General features: G+C 42.9%; 1 protein-coding gene across 3 annotated transcripts; it reads right to left on the reverse strand.

Moving 5' to 3' along the window:
• Positions 1 to 2,465: 2,465 nt before the first annotated feature.
• On the reverse strand, positions 2,466 to 18,607 carry LOC138915002 (zinc finger protein 281). 3 transcript variants are annotated; one of them, XM_023632509.2, is made up of 3 exons: positions 18,408 to 18,607; positions 15,613 to 18,296; positions 2,466 to 4,965 (listed from the first exon to the last, which is right to left on the reverse strand). In XM_023632509.2, the coding sequence occupies exons 2-3, from the start codon at positions 18,276 to 18,278 to the stop codon at positions 4,926 to 4,928; spliced, it is 2,706 nt and encodes a 901-aa protein (XP_023488277.1). In that variant the 5' UTR covers positions 18,279 to 18,296; positions 18,408 to 18,607; the 3' UTR covers positions 2,466 to 4,925. The 3 variants fall into 3 exon arrangements, with proteins under 3 accessions (XP_023488277.1, XP_070111945.1, XP_070111946.1); XM_070255844.1 differs by having other exon boundaries at positions 15,613 to 18,292; positions 18,408 to 18,496; XM_070255845.1 differs by lacking the exon at positions 2,466 to 4,965 and having other exon boundaries at positions 13,575 to 18,296; positions 18,408 to 18,517.
• Between the last annotated feature and the right edge of the window lie 156 nt (positions 18,608 to 18,763).

Here is an 18,763-nt window from a genome sequence, read left to right on the forward strand (position 1 = left end):
CCCACGTTCTCTGTGCCTCCACTCTCCTGGCCACACTCCTCCTTTTAAAGGCCTTCCTTCGCGTCCCCTGGAACTCACGTTCCGTAATTAAGCCCCCCACAGCCTCGACCTCTGGCATTCACTTGAACCACCCCCCTCCCCCCACCCGCCCCGACCCCAGTCCTCTCTCCAGGAGGCTGGTTTTTCACTCGTTTAACAAACATTAGTTGAGCACCTTCAAGTGCCAGGCCGCGTAGAGAGCGCCATGAATCCAGCCACACAGAGTGGCACACGCAGTGCTGAGCTGGCACGGGGCTCGCCTTCTCGCAGGGGCAGAGGAAGCCGGTGTGTCAGAAGCTCGAGGCGCGACCTGAGAAGGGCTGACGGCAGAGTGGCTGGGCAGGGCCTCACAGGAAGCCTGGATTTTATTCTAAGAGCAGTAGGAAGCCACCGAAGCGTTGAAAGCAGGGGAGTGACGTTACATGAGAAATTCTAGAGGAAACGGATGGCATGGTAGCAAAAATGAAAACAGGGAGGAGAGTTAGGAAGTTAGACGTGTGACACATAGTGGTGGCTGAACCCGGGCCATGGCAATGGAAATAAAGAGAACAGATTGAAAATATATTCTAGGGACCAATCAGTAGGATTTGCCAGTAGACTGAAATGGGGAGAATCAAGAAAGACTAGGCTTTGGGGCTGGGTGGGCTGGGGGTCCTCCCCATCCCACATAGCTCCTTTCTGAAAACTTTCCAAAACGTTTACCCTCCTGTGAACTAGTTTCCCTGCGCCTCTTGGCATTTGGGTATCTCCTCCACCACTTGTCCTGGCTGACATCTATGAACCACCTCTCCTCACCTCCTTCGCTCCTCTCCTCTCCAAGTCCTGCCATCCTTCTGAGTATCTTCAAGGTGCAGGCGAACCAGCCATCCAACACTTTGCCCCTCATGTTCTCAACCACCCTACCTCCAGCTTTATCCCGCCCTGCGCCAATTCGATCACGTCCCACACAGAGGCACCCGAGGCCTCGTCAGACCCAGACCTGCTCTCTCTCTGACGTGAATTCTGGCCTTCCGCTCTGACTGCAGCCTCCTCTTCTGGCTTACTCATCTAGTTCTACCACAGCTGTTTTCGAACCCCCTGAGTGCTCTTTCCTTCTCCCCTGTCCCTGTCCCTTCCATCCGGCTTGGATTCCACCCCAATCCCGTAATCCACTTCCCATTGCTGTCCTGTTCATTCCGGTTGGCACCACTGGCTACACAGTCATGGCCGTTCTCAAATTTGGCACTTGTTTTCTCTGCACTTACTGTTTGGCTGCCTAAGTCCTCATCTTTCACGTCTCCATGAGTCCTAAGCCAGGGCAAATTCCCACCCATACACACCCAGAGCATCCTCACTTCCTTCTCTCATTACACCCTTCTTCCTCACCAGACTTCAGTGAAGCTCGAGAGGAAGGACCATTCTGATCTAACTTCAGTGTCAGCAGCTAGTGGTGCCTGGCATGCCACAAATACTGTTATGGAGTGATTTCATATTTTAAAAACTGAAACATTGAAAGTGGAGAAATTTTTGAGTTGAAATGTAAAATCGTAACATTTGGTCTTTTACCAAACATACCTAGTCAGTAACCCTTTGTATGTAAAGGAAATACCGCCCCACTAGGCAAGTGATATAAAATTGCCTTGCCACCAACAGAAACTGATTTTACGTTGATCAATTCTATTGATCTCCCCCGTGACCGAGGGCAAAACATATCTGGCTGATGTTAGGATCTATTCAGCAGCGCAGAGTATCTGAAACATGGACTATTATAAATGCTCGTGTATTTATTCATTTTTTGGGAAATTTTCATTTTAAAAAGCTAATACTGAAAATCACCTTTGTAAAAGTTGATGGCATTAAATCCACTGGAAAAGACTGGTTGGTGTATGTCAGCATGTTAGAGTGGGAGGTCTCAACAATGTAGCAAATCTGTTACATAGAACTATCATATTATTATTAATCTTAGCCATCTTTAAAATTTTTTTTGCTAAAAATCGCCAAGCATACTAGTCAAATTAAAGCCTTAAAAATTAAAAAATATGAGTTGCATCTTAATAACAATAACTACTGGTTTGCATTTAGAAGTGTCTATAATCTCCTCAATTATGTTTTATGCTTGACACTCACATACTTAGAATACTGAAGTCAAATCCCAAATACAAGCAACAAATTTGTTTTCCCTTCTACCAATTTTTTGGAAAAGATTAAATCAGCTAACTGGCTAAATAATAAGGAATCCCCCCCCCCCCCCAAAAAAACAGTCATCAGATTATAAACACAAGCAGGAGAAAACCGTGGCACTTTTGCTTTAAAAAATTTCAAAACATTCTGAAATTATCTTCGACTTCTCAGTTCATTCTCTAAGTCAGTCCTATATTAAACTGCTTCAGAAAAGATTCCTCAATAGACTATAATTCAAAAAATACAGTTATATATAACCACTAGAGTTTTTACTCTCAGATATATCGTTTATTTTCTTTTTTTCCTCTAAAGTAGTTACTCTGAAAACAAATCAAACTACATGATATATAGACAACGCTGACATCAGGATGCAACTTCTATTTTTGAGAAAATTATATTTTCCTTTATCTACTTATTAATATTTATTAGGCAAGAATGCTATGACAGGATAACAAGAAGAGCCAAGTGTTTCTATAAATTGTTACATTTTGGGGAAACAAAATGAGGAAGGTGGTTAATATTTATACTAAATTTCCTTCATATTCATCTTTCCAATGGAAACTTCAAAAATAATCTGAATATCGTAGAGACAGAGAATAATCTTTCTCATGTTACAAAATTTGCTTTCCTGAAACTTCTGCAGTGTGCAAACTGCAAATATTAGCACCATAAACTATACACATTGCAAACTGCAGACAAACAGCTGAGCCCAACAGCATCGACACGGCCTCACGGGGGAGTCACAAGCAGGACGTGGGAAGATTCTGTAAAGAAGGAGGAGTGAAAATAGAAAGCCTTCACTCCTGGTCATTCAGTCGGCCCGGTCATGCCAGTCGACCACTTTTCCGCTAATCGGGCAGGTCAGGATTTCTTGGGGCACAGACCTCACCTATCACAGGGCAGCTTCCTGTTCTCTGCGGTGATGGGCACAGCAGTCCTGAGAACCAGGCAGGCCAGCACTTTGACATCTGTGGGCAGAAGTGATCTAGAAAGGTTTCGCAGTCTCCTTTGGGTCACACGGCTCACGAGTTCTGGAGCCGGCACGTGCTTCAAGAATCAGCCTCTGGAAAGGCTGGGGCCCTTTCTATCCCATCACGCAGGAACGTGGCGCCAGGCTGACTGTGAGTGGTGGAAAGCGTCAAGCCAAGTCCATGTTTGCCTTCTTGCTCCACCGTTTCCGGTGTTTCTCTGGTGGAAGTTTCCTAACCCGATTTGCTCGTCTGTGAAATGAGATTGATATTACCCTGCCTTTCGGGCTTGTCGGGAGAATCAAATGGGGCAGAGTTTGCAAAATCTCTGGCACCAGGTAGCTGCTCAATAAATGGTCGTGTCCAACCGCCACCAGCAGCCTGTGGCACTTCCATGAGCAGCCCTCGGGTCTTCAGGCTGCACGCTCTGTCTCTGTGCACACTCTGCCCCAGGATGACAGGGCACACAGCCATCGGGCGTTCTTTTGGTTTATGCAGCTCCAAAATCAGACATTCCAACGGATGACATTTCAAGTCACAAATAAGCCACTCCTCCTAACGACACGCCTCCTCCCTCCTCCGCCTGGATCAGGAGCTGCTGCTGACCTGCTGCTCAAGCCCATGCCACGGCTGCACGCCCATAAAGGCATCACTCAGATAATGCACACAAAGTAAGACTTGTCTTTAAGGGAGGAGCTTGCTTTCTTAAAGAGAAGAAACAAAGTCTTGGAATAAAAGAGAGATTAGGCACCACTGCCTTGACTGATGGATTTTTTAAATGTTAGCTATAAACATACAATTCATATAAACAGGGAACTTTAGTTAGCCACAAATAGATTTATTCTCATTAAAGAAATCAGGCTGATCTCAAACTCTAAATACCACATAATAATCCTAAATCTATCATCATAATTAGTGAGCCGGAAATTATCCAGAATATACAGAATTATCAGAGCTTTGAGTGAAGCCTGCAAATGCCTCGATATTCCATCAGTGATTTTAATTTAGAATTTAAGAAGCAGTAAGTTTCTTCACTTAACCAACAGGGTTGTCAGACACAATGATCAGGAATAAAAGGGCAATTTGCTTAAAAACAAGCTTAAAAATTAAATAATGTAATCAGGTAGGCCCAAGGAGTTTTTCCTAGGAAAGCTTCTCACTAAAAATTGTCCCATCTCTAACCACGCCTGAGCCCTATATTCGTTTCTTAAGTAGTAATTGTCAGGTTATCTTAAGTATTCCAGAAGATCCCCCATCTGTTCCCAGACTAGCCCCAGAGTGGCACACCGTGCAGAGCAGACTTTCTGCACCTCAGCTCCACTGACACCCTGGGCTGGATAATTCTTTGCCGTGGGGGGCTGTCCCGGGCATTGCAGGATGTTTAGCAGCATCCCTCGTCTCTTCCTATGAGACGCCGGTAGCACACAACCTGACCCCAAGTTGTGACAACCAAAAATGTCTCCAGATATGGCCTATCATCCCCTAGGTGGCCAAACTGCTCTGCGTTGAGACCTGCTGACTTGGTCATTCCTCTGGTGTCTCCGTCCCCACGAGAGCCTTGCGCAGTGCACACGCAACCCCTGGACCGGTCACATACTGACCCAGTAGGCACTGTTGACGCCTCCGAACAGTCAGGAGCCCCCGTCCCACGGTGGGTGCCACCTGCACCTCTTCACAGATGAGGAAACTGCAGGGTCAGGAAGACGAAGGAACTCGACTGCTATTCAGTGCCGGAGCCAAGATTTTAAATGAGGTCTATTAAAGCTTTTTATACGCATCTTCAGAGGCGAAAGGACCTCTGAAGAAAGAAGGCAGAACAGTCGAGTTAAACACAAAACAAACCCACAAGATGCAGACCCAAGAAGGGGTTTGACCAATTCCACCCACGGTGTAACCTTAGGAGACGGCAGGTCCCTTCCCTCCCTGGGTCTCCGCTCTTCCCCAGCGATATGAAAAGACTCCTCCCACCTCCAGCACACAGGTGACGCGAGCTAGGCCACACGAGTGTAATTATCACCGATGACGTTTTTATGCTCACGGTCCGTTATCAGCACCCTAGTGTTCTCCTCCAGATTCACCTTCCTCCCTCCTTTGGTCTCTGTTCCCACGTTACCCTGCCAGGACTGCCCTCTGAAGGAGCACACAACCTCACTCGCTCTCTCTAGTCCCTTTACGTCTCTTCCTGGTGCTCACCCTACCCCTCATCACGTGATGTGTTTGTCCACCCGGCTCCTGCACTAGATTTAAAGATGTTTAATTCTGTTTTCTTTTCACCCCTGTCACCTAGCATAGTGCCTGCCATGTAGTGGGCACCCAGACTTTGCTCAGTGGATTGATTTTAAAAAACTAAACGAGAGATTATAACTATGTGTGGTGATGGGTGTCAACCCGACTTATTGTAGTGATCATTTCACAGTATATACATACACCAAATCATCATGTTGTACACCTAAAACAAACACAGGGTTATACATCAATTAAATTTCAATAATAAGAAAAGTGAACAAAAAAGAAAAACTAAATGGTGAAATCTGAAGTAACGACGTGGGGGACTCAGATGGATCTTGATTAGCGATGAGACAAGAAGGCTCAGGAGAAAGTGCCACAGCACAGGCCAAAGCTTTAGGACGGTGCTTCTCAAGGTGTAACGTTCCTGGAGGCTCTTGCTAAAATTCAGACTCTGATTCAGTGAGCCTGGGGGCTGAGACTCCGGTGTCTAACACGCTCCTAGGTGATGTCGGTGTTGCTGGCCCACCTCACATAGCCAGCCCCACACAATCAGAGAGTGCATTTGGGCAGCATCTAAAACAGCTCTGCACTGAGAGGAGAGTCAGGGCCGAGAGGACTAACTGGACGAGTTATTTGCTAACGAAGAGGACCTGCCACACTTCTCTGTGCTGCTGCCCTCTCAGTCCTCAGGCTGGTAAGAGGCATGGAATACCTCATGGAATTAACAATCTGCAAATCCCAGTACTAAATAATCTCATATTCACATGGCACCTTTTCCATAATGCAATGATCATTTATATACCTTTTGGTCTTCTTTGGGAAGTAACATACTGCAATGTGTAATATTAAAAAATACATTCAGCTTCATTTCTGATTGCCACTTAAGTAATACAAAATACTAATGACTAATGTGTCTGATTTTAATAATAGATTAGCAAAAGCTCTCTTTTCCAGTTATTCTGCTGTAACATTACTTAATACAATGCAGCACATACACAACCTCTGAATTTAGTAGTTGGTAGAACAGGAGCAGCTGAAAATTACGAGATTAAAAGTAGCTAAGTGGAGGGGCCGGCCCGGTGGTGCAGCGGTTAAGTTCACACGTTCCACTTTGGCGGCCCGGGGTTCGCCAGTTCAGATCCCAGGTGCAGACCTACATATCGCTTATCAAGCCGTGCTGTGGCAGGCGTCCCACATATAAAGTAGAGGAAGATGGGCACAGATGTGAGCTCAGGGCCAGTCTTCCTCCAAAAAGAACCACCACCACAGCCACAACAACAAAAAAGAGGCTAAAGAGATAGAATAAACAAATGCAACCCCTCATCTTAAAAAAAAATGTAGCTAAATGGAGGAGAGAATCCGTATGTATTCCAAGTTCAAGACCAGCCAATTGACCCTCCAGTTTCGACTTGGATAATAACGTAATCAGGACCAAAATGAAGAGGAGCACTGAGCATCGTCATTTCCAACTTAAAAATTATGTTTACTTATGAGAGCCCCTGGTAACAGTAAAATGCTCCATTTATTTTTATCACAAAAGGCAGTTTTAAATCAAATCAGCAAATTACAACTATAAAATTATCAAAACACCTCTTTTTATTCCTAATTTAAAATCAAGTGACACTTTATACAAGAAAAAATATAACTAAAACAAATTCATTTATAAATTAATAAGTTAATAGGTTTCACTAATGGCTTCATAGAACAAATGGCAGAAGGGAACAACAGAATTTTTAAGACATCCATTTCCAAAGCTAAACTAAGTTTATGATTTCTTTGTCCTCTTCTACTCAAATGCACTATAGTGATCATTTTTTAAAGGATAATTCATTCACGTGTTCACAATGTAAATTTTTACTCAGTATCTTTGAAGTATTGATTTTTCACCTTGACATTTCTAGGAAAAATGCATCGTAATTTTATCAAGTGAAAAATTTCAGCTTTCCTCAAAAAAACATCTTTGACTTAAATTTTATTAAAAACTCAAACTACTGCTGATGTCCAACACTTACTTAAAAGCCTCCTAAAAGATATGAAGTGGGTATTCTCAAATCACAGGGAGAAACTGGATATACCTTAAACCTTACACGAATAAAGAATTTCACAAATAATCTCTGTTCTCTGAAGCTCAATTTTTTGGCATGTTTACCAGAAATAAGCTTTTCAAAACCCAAGTCAATTCAGGTTCAGGCAGTGGCTTGCTTCCTACTGATAGGCTAAACTTCTTTCCTTTCTCTTCACAATCTTAATAGCTCCAAACACATTAATCTTATTTATTGCTGACCAATGTCCCCACCATCTGCTCTTGCTAGTATTCCATCGGAAAATATAACTTTTTTTTAGTATATTCAGCCCCAGTAATTTGTATTCTGAATATTTTATTACAAAGCAAGTACATGGGGGCAGGGAGGTGGTGAGAATAAATATGACCATCCAAATAATTATTTGTACATGGTTTGTAAACAAAATCACTGACTGAAATATGAAAGGCAATTCTACAAATATTTTGCATTTCTGCTCTCACATTCAGCTGCCAAAATTCCAACTGATATTTCAGTACTGAACATTTTTAACAAACAGTACTTTCAGGCTGTTCAAGATGTTTTTGTATTTTAGTTCCAGATGGAGTACTGGTTCAGCTGGGTGAATGACTAAATATAATCTAGAGTGATCATTTCTTATTAAATCATAAAATGCATATTATTTATTTTGGGTTTGGAAATCAGAAAAATAATTTCCATCGTTAAATGCTATGGGAAGCCTTGAAATTCTCTCATAATCATACATCCAATTCTAAAACATTTTACTTACATGTTGTATAAGCTTTAAATTACATACATAAATGAAGAGACAGGATTTAAAAGCAAAAAAAATGTTCCCCCTTATAAATCTTTCTTTACTACTTAATATTTAGCTGAGAATGAAAATGTTCTTTTATCTTGTATTACAAACTAGTTGTTTGTGATACTATTTTTTCCAAATTAAGATGTTTACCCATACTGAATGACAGTAATTCAAAATCTCAAGTTTCAAGACAGAAAATTTAAATGTACTTATTAGAAATATACTATTATGCAAGGCACTCCATTTTCGCCCATCTTTTCCCAAGTAGTACCACCTTGTCTCCTTTTATGGGTCACACACACTAGCATTATCGGCAAAAATACCATTCTATCAATCATCGATACCACCTTTCTCTCCTTGCCAAACATCAATTTGTTTCAGAGGGTTAACAAAATCAAAGAGGGAACGAAATGAAAACCTGTAGTTTTCTATTCATTCTACCAGTCTTCCCTAGAAATCTCCCCAGATCACATTTGAATCTTGGCTTCACACCACACTCCTGGGATTCCCCGGCAGGAACCCTGACAGTTCATGGGGACGTGACGAGTCCTCCAAACACTTCTAGTTGAAATCTGGAAGGTCTGGTAGCTGCGTGGCCGTGGGAAACAAGTCCATTGACATCAACCTCCTCAGACCCCTTCCCACTCTCCTTACACAACAGTCCTTCCTTCCCTTTCCAACACAAACCTGTCACAACAACTTTAATACTCTGTTTTCTACACTAAGTTCGACATTCATAGCTTATCATATTCAAATAAATCCTGAACAAACTAGGCTAAGTCTAGTCACAACCTAATCTTTTCCTTAGTAAAAATGAGGCAATTTAAAAAGTTAAGAGTAATGGTTTCAGATTACTGTTGCAGATTTTCTAAACTAAACCACTAAGAGATCAGCTAAATTACTGACATAAACACTCATAAAACAATACACAGCTAACTATTCCGAATGTGACTAAGTATAGAAATATCTACAATATCTTAGCAGACTTCATAAAAAAAAAAATTAAACGTTTGGAACTTCTGCAGCATTGTCTCCCAAATCCAAAGGAATAAAATTCCACAGCAACTTGCCTTACAAACATAATCCCTAACAATATTAACGTAATTTTAAGATGTTCATTGAAAGGCTACTTCTAACAGTGGAAAGTAGTGCAAGGTCGATTTTTAAAAACGTTTTAATGCCTTTATGCAGTGCTATGAACTTTGCTCGGTTTTCTAATGCTGTGCTTATGACTGAGTAAAATTTACATATTGGGTCTATGAAATGCAAACGTTTTCATAGTAATTTCCCTTCCGGTACCTTATCCATTTGCAAGAGGAAAACTCTAGGTCTCGTCCAGTCTGCTTCATAATCTCTGCTAAGCACTTTAGTTGTTCGGGGCCACGAAGTAAGAAACTGCAGCCTCAGAAAGGATGTTCCCAGTTCCACCGCTGAAGTGATCAAGGTCATGGGTATCTATTCGCGGAGACCCACAATGACACCCACTGACAGTTCTCATTCTCCTCCAGAAAGGAGAACTCTCTCTCACGTCTGCACTTGGCTTCCTCACAGCAAGAGCCTCGCTTATGCGCAACCAGACATCAAACAGTCATGGTGCTGACCTTGTCATTCAGTTTTGCAATCTGCTCTGAAAATTAATCTAAAAATGTCCTTCCAGACTTAAAAAGCTGTATTTACCCCAAAACGCAAGGTTAAAACTTTAGCTCCCAGTTCAGACCAACTTTACAACAGAAAATGCTTATAAAACAATATTCTTACTTAAAGTAGAACGAACAAATAAGCCAGTCACAAGTTAAAATTAAACAATACTTTCCAAAGTAAACTTAAAAACTAATATTAATTAGGGAGTTTCCAACTTTTTACAATCACTCACACTTTTCCTTTGTCCTAACACAATTTGCCTTTATACACTGCACTTGTAAATTTCTTTTTTTGGAGGGTTGGGGATGTGGTTTTTGTCTGAATTCCTAAATTCTGTGCAATCACTTAATCACATATGACAGTAATTTTGACTGCAATTGTTTTGGTAAGAAAATTTATTTGAAATTCTCACCAACCAATGGAAGCTGTGTGATTTTATGAGTTACTAAAGAAAAGATTTAATATATAAACACAAAGATTAGCCACCTTTTTCCTAGATTGGGAATGTAAACAGAAGCTCACCACAGTTGTCTGTTAAGAGTTATTTATTAATTGTTCCACAATAGTACTAAAGTTCACATCAAACCAAAGTACCAAAAGAAGTCTGAACTAAAAGAATGACAAAATAAGAACAGAGTTTTCCAATCACAGATCTCTTCTAGTTACTTAAATTTTCCAGGGACTCCCGTCAATATCCGAGTAAATTCGTATTTCCTATTTTCCTTCAAAACCTATTCCTTTTCTTCTCCATTCTAAGATATCCCTTACCTCCCTTCACGACAACCTCTGCCCATTCTTCTTTGATTCCCCACAAACACAGGGAACACACTTTCCCCTTTGGAGCATAACGTCCAGATCTTTACAAACAATCTCCTCCAGCTATTGATCTCCATTTCCCGAGAGACAACCTACTTCAACATATAACATGCTTTACAAGGCTTATCTTGCACAGAACGTTTCAACCTAGCTAGTCACACGCAGGCTGCATGAAGTAGTCTTCATGTTCTTCAGAACTCAACACTATTCCTTTCAGGTAAAACGGTGCGGGCTTTCATTTTTGCCAAGATACGTAAGCAAGTTCTGTGTAAACAACCGCAGTGGTTGACTGTAGTCACTACACACTCTTCACACACTTCTTTGTTCACGGAAAATACTGAACTATTGTCAAGTCTAGCATCTCTACGGGCCTTGTTGTCAAATAAGAAACTGTGCAAACAACTCTAAATTCTATTCAGCTCACTATCTGACCAGCTTATCATAAAACTCTATGGGTTTACGTAACCTAAATGTATTCCATAAATGCTAAGTAATTGATTGAATTGCAGATAAAGAAACTGTAAAGGACCCTACCAGTTGAAGCTTTTCTAGTTTAGGTATTGACTAATTTATTTGTATAACAAAATTTCAATATTTAGGCAGTCTTCTAAGGCTGGGATTCTTAACTTGGGGTGCAAAGGTTAAGAACTTTTTAGGGAGGGTTCCTGTGAGCATCTAGATTGGCTTGTAAATTTTCGCATGCAAACCTATTTCTGCTAATGTATGGGAGTAGGGAGGCACCAATTCTATCATCAGCTGCCCACAGAGTCTCGGACCCTAAAAATGTTGTGCACTTCTTCCCTAGAGTGAGCCAAAGGTTCATCAAGAATTTAAGTAAAATCTACTTAAGTTAGTCACATACAGTAAATACTTTTTTAAAAAGCAAAATAGGTACAAAGAAAGCAAAAGTAATTTTAAAAGCATATGCCCTCTTTATGGGAACAATCTCTTTTAAAACTAACTATAATCTCACAGAGGATTTTTTTGATCCAGAGTTAAGACAACAAAATTCCCAGATGTGGTCTTCATGCTCATGTTCATTTCAAGCGATAAATTATAAGGACATAAAAAATGTAACAACTGGAAGTAAGAGAACATTTTTTCCTCAACATCTATCAGGAACTCTCCATCATCTCAGAGGGTACAAGCAGCCCAGCACACCACCACAGCTCTCTCCTCTTGACCAGCAGGAGGGACCCTGTAACAGAAATACGCATGGACCACAGCTGACATGGCCTCAGGCAGCGTGACGCCTGGATCCTATCAGAGCACTAACAAAGGAATCTTCCATGACATTTTAAAAATGAGAGCCTGTCATTCAGTATCGTAGAAGACACGAAGACCATAAAACTCAGAAAATGATAGTCTTCAGATGTAGTCTACTCTAAAAATATAACTTTGAAGTTCAGAAGCTAATTTTTTTTTAGGGAAGTTCTTCAGTTTAATAAGAACCTATGAATTTGGAAGCTAAGGATGACGTGTGTCCTCACAAGGCCATATTGCTCAAACTGTCACCCAGTTCAGGCTTAAATGCTACTCATGGCAAATAACTACAAAATGTCAGATACCAGGAATGAACAAAAATTCCTGTCTCTCTCATCTGATTAGTGTAATGCAAAAAACCTAAATTTGAGGTAGAAATATTTGTATTAACGTTTGCAATTTCCAAAAAACATTAAAAGATTTTAAGCACAGATTTTTTTTCACATTTTTCTCTTCTCATTATTGAATTTCTTCACAAATTACTGACCAGCAACTGCTAAACTATGGTGGCCCTTACCCTGAATTGACAGCAGCACAACAGAAATGCAAAGCCCAGTTTCCTACTTTCTCCTCTAACACCTTCAAAGTAGAAACCTTAACTTTAAAATGATATTTAGATACAAACATTCCACAGAAGGAAAAAAAAAAGGAGTGGGTGGGAAAAAGTTAAAATGACAGGGTTAATGTAGAGCAGAGAATGCATCTGTGCAGAGCTCCAGGTGGGCATCAACGCAGAATGGGTGAGATTCTGCTGAGCACACTTGTTCAAGAAAATGACCAAATCTAGAGAATAACCTTGGCAAAGAGAAAGCTAATTTACTTTTTCCTAATCTTACGGGCCCACAAGTAGGTATTTCTCCACATAGAAAGCCATGTTTAGCTTAAAATAATTTATCATTTCCCTACAACAGTATCATGTATGAAAAAGGCAAAGGGGCCTATTCTTCCCTTTAATATTTTTACTCCTAATTCCTCAACATTTGTAACCACTCAATTTCAAAGCAGTTTTCTCATGATTTTACAGACATCTACAATCTCTTCTCCCGCATCTTTAAAACTGAACATACATACTAATGTTGAAACATGTGTTCCGCATCTTCAACATTTACACGTTCTTAGCTCTTTCCTTCTAATATCTACGCTTCTAACCTTCTTTTAACATTAACTACGGTTTCACGATACTTCTTTCCTACTAAAAATGCTCAAGACCATTTTTATTTGTGGCATACTGTTATTTTATTACAACCTTTTTTGAGGCAAAAAGGATGCACCTAGAACCAAAAGACATTGGAAACTGATTTAAAATGAAGCCTCAATAAATACTCTCTCTGGAATAATATTTAGGATGGCTAACCCAATTTCAACAAAACATGTTCTTAATTTACACATTAAATTTCTCTTCTTCCATATAGTGCGCCACAAACACAAATATTGAACCAATTTTCAAATAAAATAAACCTAGAAACATGAAATACTTAAGTTAAAAAAAATACAATAAAAATACAAGTCCCTAAACTGCAGGTTATACCACTGATGTGAATATTTTATGAACTGTAGTTAATAGAAAAATCTGAAAAATGTGACTTCATATTAAGTGATATCTCCTTTCTTCAATTTTGTGATTAACAGGTCTTTTATTGGTAGTAAACTAGAGCAAACAATCAGAATAATACATATGCAGTATTCAGTACACACAATAAAAGTTAAAGAAAATTCAAAACCTGTAGAAAACAAAACACTGGAGAAAAGTCATACAGCTGAAGAGATACAGTGGTAAAGGTCCTCTCCATCCTTCCATTACAGCTTGTACTCTGTACCCGATAGAACTTACCGCACTTACCGAGGTAAGAAATACAGACTTTTTAGTACTGAGCGTATTTAGGAGAATTAAACACATTTTCTAAGAATCCTGCAATGACAAATAGGTGACCCTTTAGCTGGTAAAGCAGACTTAAGGGGGGAAAGCGGGGAGAGGAAATTAACTAGTATTTTGTAACCATTTTTAATAATTTCTTATTTTCCAAACACTGCTTTCATAAAAGAAGTGTTTTACACTTGCACAATATTAATTACTTTATTATACATGGAAGCCTGTGTAGGCTGATTACACAATAAGACTGCAAACAACCAGTGGTACTTTTCTGACGTCAGAAGAGTACATAAGACTGAAACATCACCAAAAGTACATAAAAAACTCATCAGCATAAACATCAAAGTACATTAAAAAATATAATCAGGAAAAAAATACAATTGCTAAAAAGTGGTTTAGAGCAGAGCCACTGTCTACCAGTAGCTTCAAATGGCAATTAGCGTTCATAGCAAGTTTTGATGACTTTACAAGACCCCTGTACAATACTGACTAATGCACCCTTCTAAAATGTACATTAAAGGCTGCCATTTCACAAAGAGGTTCTGACGTCACTACCACGATCCCTCACACTAGCTATGTCACCAGTTGAAATTACCACCTTACTGATATGATATCTACAGCTCTGAGTATGTGGGGTTTTATTATACATGGAAATCTGCACAGGTTTTGTTTTTAGAAAAGGTAGAGGGGATGTTTACCCTATTGTTTAGTATTTGGAGGCCGTAAGGCATATAAAATGCATAATGAATTATCTATTGGAATGTAAATCATTCTAAGATTGAAACTGTCAAGATGGGGAGAAGAGGAAACAAGGCAGGCCCAGAACTCTAAGAAAGGACAGGTTAAGAGTAAGAATAAAAAAAAAAAAAAAAAAACAGAAGTGTGGGTGATAAGTAATAGCACAGACAAGAGCAGGATGTTTTAGGCCATGTATAATAAATACCGCATACCCCAAATTTCGAAGAATCATGTAATTCCAACTCGGGTTCTAACACTGGAACCAACCAACCACGTGGGCTTCAACACTGTGCTGGATGTCAGTAGATCTTAATGGAAGTAGAGCCTTGTTACAGTTGGGATAAGGAGAGGGTGCTTTTTCTTCTTCTTCTATTAAAGCTATCATTCCAGGCTTTGATCAAAGATCCAAGAATATTTGTTCTACCAGGCTGGAATGAATGTGGTTTGGAAGTTCAGAGTACATTTAAAAGCTGCAACAAAATATAGGTAGCCAACATCTCAGAATTTTGGATCAGCCCAGATGGAGACAGCAATTTGAAATGTTTTCGATCCCTTACTTAAATGATGAAATGTATACCATACTATCTGTAAATTGGATATTCCATTACAGTGATAACGTACAGAATTCCCATGCGTTATTACACTTTCCTGAGAGTAAAGCAATTAGAATAACCTTAATCCTAGCAACAAAGTTTTTTTTGTGTTTTTCTTGTTTTGTTTTTTTGTAGGGTTTTTTTGTTTTGTTTTTTTTTTTGCATTTAACTTTTGGGCTAGTCCCTGACGATCTATACATGTAAATTTGATTGCTAAACATTGTCACTTTGAATGTCAAACTATTTTTAATCTATTGATTTTGATTAAAAATCATAATACAAACAGAGCTAAAATCACGCTAACAAAATAAACTAAATATGAAAAGTTGCATTGAAAGGGCATTACATTATTCTTAATAGGATCGTGTAGAAACATTCCAATGGCAGTGTTCTCAAAATAAAACAAAATTACGTTAGAAGACCTCCAGCCTGGTCACTCTGGGGACCTTACCTGTAACTCTGGCTGGTGGGTGTCTTTACTCTTGTACTACATGGCTCACTCACATCAGACATCATGTTTGTATACCCTGAGAAATCTGAGACTGAAGTCCTTACTCTATGGTCCACTTCTCCATTCGAGTTAGTGATAAAGGTCATTGGCACCCTGCTGCCCGACTTAAACTGAGAACCAAACGCCTGTGCAAAGTTCTCAATCTGGTACGTTGTTCTAGGCTCTATGTCTTTCTGAGGATCTATCTGGCTAGCTAACTCCTGAGATGGCATCTGAAAGCTTGTGGAGGACTCTAGGTTTTTCTGTTGTTCCTTCTGGCTAGTCAATTTCTGAGATGAGGACTGGAAGGCTGACGAAGTCTCTAAATTCTTCTGAGACTCTATTAGATCATCCAGCTCCTGGGAAGGTGTCAACTGCTGATGTGTGGCATCCAGAGCAGATAAATAAAGACCTGGCTGAGATCCAAACAACATCCCAAAAGGAGGCTTTGGCAAGGAAGACGGCAACACTGAGGTAACGGATTGGCCGAAACCACACTCCAAAGGAGATGTAGTGTATATCTGTTTTTCTGGAAATAAAGTGTGGTTGTGGAGAGGTGAAGACAAACTGACAAACTGGAAACCGTGTCCAAGAGTAAAACCTGCATTAGTGGATTTTTCAAAAGCCTGCTGGAGGTATTTGGAGTATTCTTGCAACATACTCGCCTTCTCACTCGAAGGCGTTTGGGTGCCTGGGCTCAAATTTTCCTCCTGAACCAGTTCTGAGTGTTCTCCTGAGGTGTGTAAATCCACTCGAGGTTCCGTTATACTGAAAGGATCCTCTTTCTGGCTTTCTGATTTGTTGGAGTACTGATCCAAAATACTCTGTAAAACCTCATCGGGAATCCCAGACTTGTCGTGACAAGACTTAATGTCAGCACTTAGAGCTGAGGAGTCAATAAGTGACAATGGGGCCTCATTGTCCAAAACACTGACACCTGCAGACTGAATGACGGACGGCTGGGAGACCATGTGTCCCACGTTTATAGAAAAGGCACTGTTGCTGCTGGCAGTTGGTAAGTATCTTCTTTTCTTTGAAAACTGCATGGCGTCATCATAATTACTACCTATTTGACCTTGTTTTCCACTTGCACTCTGCAGAAGACTAATGGTCTCCACACTATTATTCGACACTATGCCAAGGGAACCACCTGGTTTCCCAGACAAGGACTTCTGTCCAACGATGTCTGGCAACGGCGACACAAAATTCAGGTAGTTTTTGTCTGTATTCTTTCTGCTTCCTTTCTTAAAGATCAGTTTTGGCACCCTTTTCTGTAGTTCATCTATCCCAGTGCCAATTATGCCCCCGCTGGAAGAGGCGGTGGGCATCTCTACAGAGTAACTCTGCAGGTTGATGTTATTGGAAATTTGTGATTCATTTGTTTTCCCCGCCTTGTGTTCCTTATTCTCCATCGCTATGCTCTTCGACTTCGTTTTCCTCCTTGAGGAACTTGTATTTCCCTGAGACAACGCAGCCAGGTTACCCATGTTGTTATGGTTTGCTGACCCAGGTTCTGCACTAGCGGCTCCTTTCGCTATGGCTTCACCACACGTGCGCCTGTGTTTCAAGAGTCTGTCCGTCCTTGAAAAATACTGTTGGCAAGTGTCACATTTATATGGCTTTTCTCCACTGTGCGTCCTCTTGTGTCTCTCCATGTGGTACTTCTGGATGAACTTCATGCTGCACTGATCGCACCCGAAGGGCTTCTCCCGGCTGTGGATCTTCTCGTGTCTCTGCAGCAGGTACTTCTGGATGAAGCCCATGCTGCACTGGCTGCACTGGAAGGGCCTTTCCCCGGTGTGGATGAGGACGTGCCTCCGCAGGTGGTAGGAGCTTCGGAAAGCGGCGCTGCAGTGGTCGCAGATGTGAGGTTTCTGACTTGGGGAGAGGATGGCCCCGTCTCCGTCTCCGACCAGAGAAGGTTTGGAAGATGCGCTGGGCTTCCTCTTGGCTTTGATTCCCTGAGATTCCGGCTTTGGCCTCTTCGCCTTTTTGACGTGAGTGTCCTGCTTTGGCTCCTCGGGGCCGGGGTGGTCATCAGTCCTGCCGCCGCCGCCCAGCAGCACGTCACGGGGGTGCTGGGCGGGCTGCTGCGGCGGCTGCTGCTGCTGCTGCGGGGGCTGTGGCTGCTGCTGCTGGGCGTGCTGGTGGAGGATACTGAGGTCCTGGATGACGCCGTGGCCGCCCCCGTCGCCGCCGCCCAGCCCCGGGGGTCGCTCCTCGGCCCCGGCGGCGAAGAGCCCCCCGTAGTGGTGGTGGTGGTGGGGCTGCGGCTGCGGCTCGTCGGGCTCGGCGGGTTTCTCCTGCTTGATGCTCACCAGCGACTGCAGGAAGCCCCAGGAGGTCCTCTGCGTCGGGAAGGCCGCCGACGCCGCCGGCTCCTTCTTGAAAGTCATGTCCGGGGCCGGCGGGGGGGGCTCGGCGGCCGGGGCCGCGGGGGGCAGCACGCACGGCGCCGGGGGGGCGGCCGCCGCCGGCCGGGTGAAGCTGGTGACCGGGGGCAACCGGTGGTTGAACAGGACCATGCCCGGGGGGAACGAGGGCTCCATCTCCGCCCGCCCGCCGGGCCCGCTGCCGCCGCCGCCGCCGCCGCCGCCGCCGCTCAGGAGCCCGCCGCCGACTTTCATGCCCCGGACGAGGCCTGGCTGAGGGAGAGGGGAGAGCAGGCCGTGGGACCCGGCCGGACCCCCGCCCGCCGCCGCCGCCGCCGCCCGCCCCCCGCGCCCAAGGCCCGCCCCGCTGGCCGCCCCACTTACGGTCCCGCCGCCGCCGCCGCCGCCGCCGCCGCCGCCGCCGCCGCCTCCGGTTAATAAAAATAACGCCGTCCTCTCCACAATGGAATTAAAAGCCTCCCCCGCACTGCGCAGGCGCGGCGCGGAGCCTGCCGGGAACTCCCCGGCCCGGGCCGGAGGGGAGCTCGGCGGGGCCGGCGCGCCTGCGCCGCAGCTTCCGCCCGGCCCGCCTGTCAATCACCCGGGCGGTTGGGCGGAGGGGCGGCCCCGGGCTCGAGGGGCGGGGCCTCGGAAGCCCCCACCCACCGCCACGGGGAGAGAGGCTTCCACGATTGGTGGGCCGCGCCCAAGGAGGGGGGACGTGGGTGAGGCGCTCCGGT

Source organism: Equus caballus, chromosome 30, assembly GCF_041296265.1.
Source record: "Equus caballus isolate H_3958 breed thoroughbred chromosome 30, TB-T2T, whole genome shotgun sequence".
Taxonomy (NCBI): Eukaryota; Metazoa; Chordata; class Mammalia; order Perissodactyla; family Equidae; genus Equus; species Equus caballus.

Excerpts from the sequence above, each read along its gene's own strand:
- LOC138915002 (XM_023632509.2), bottom strand. The coding sequence starts at position 18,278 with ATGAAAGTCGGCGGCGGGCTCCTGAGCGGCGGCGGCGGCGGCGGCGGC. Across the intron at positions 4,966-15,612 it reads CCCACCAGCCAGAGTTACAG|AGGTCCTTTCGCCTCTGAAG; the intron begins GTAAGGTCCCCA and ends TTCTTTCTTCAG.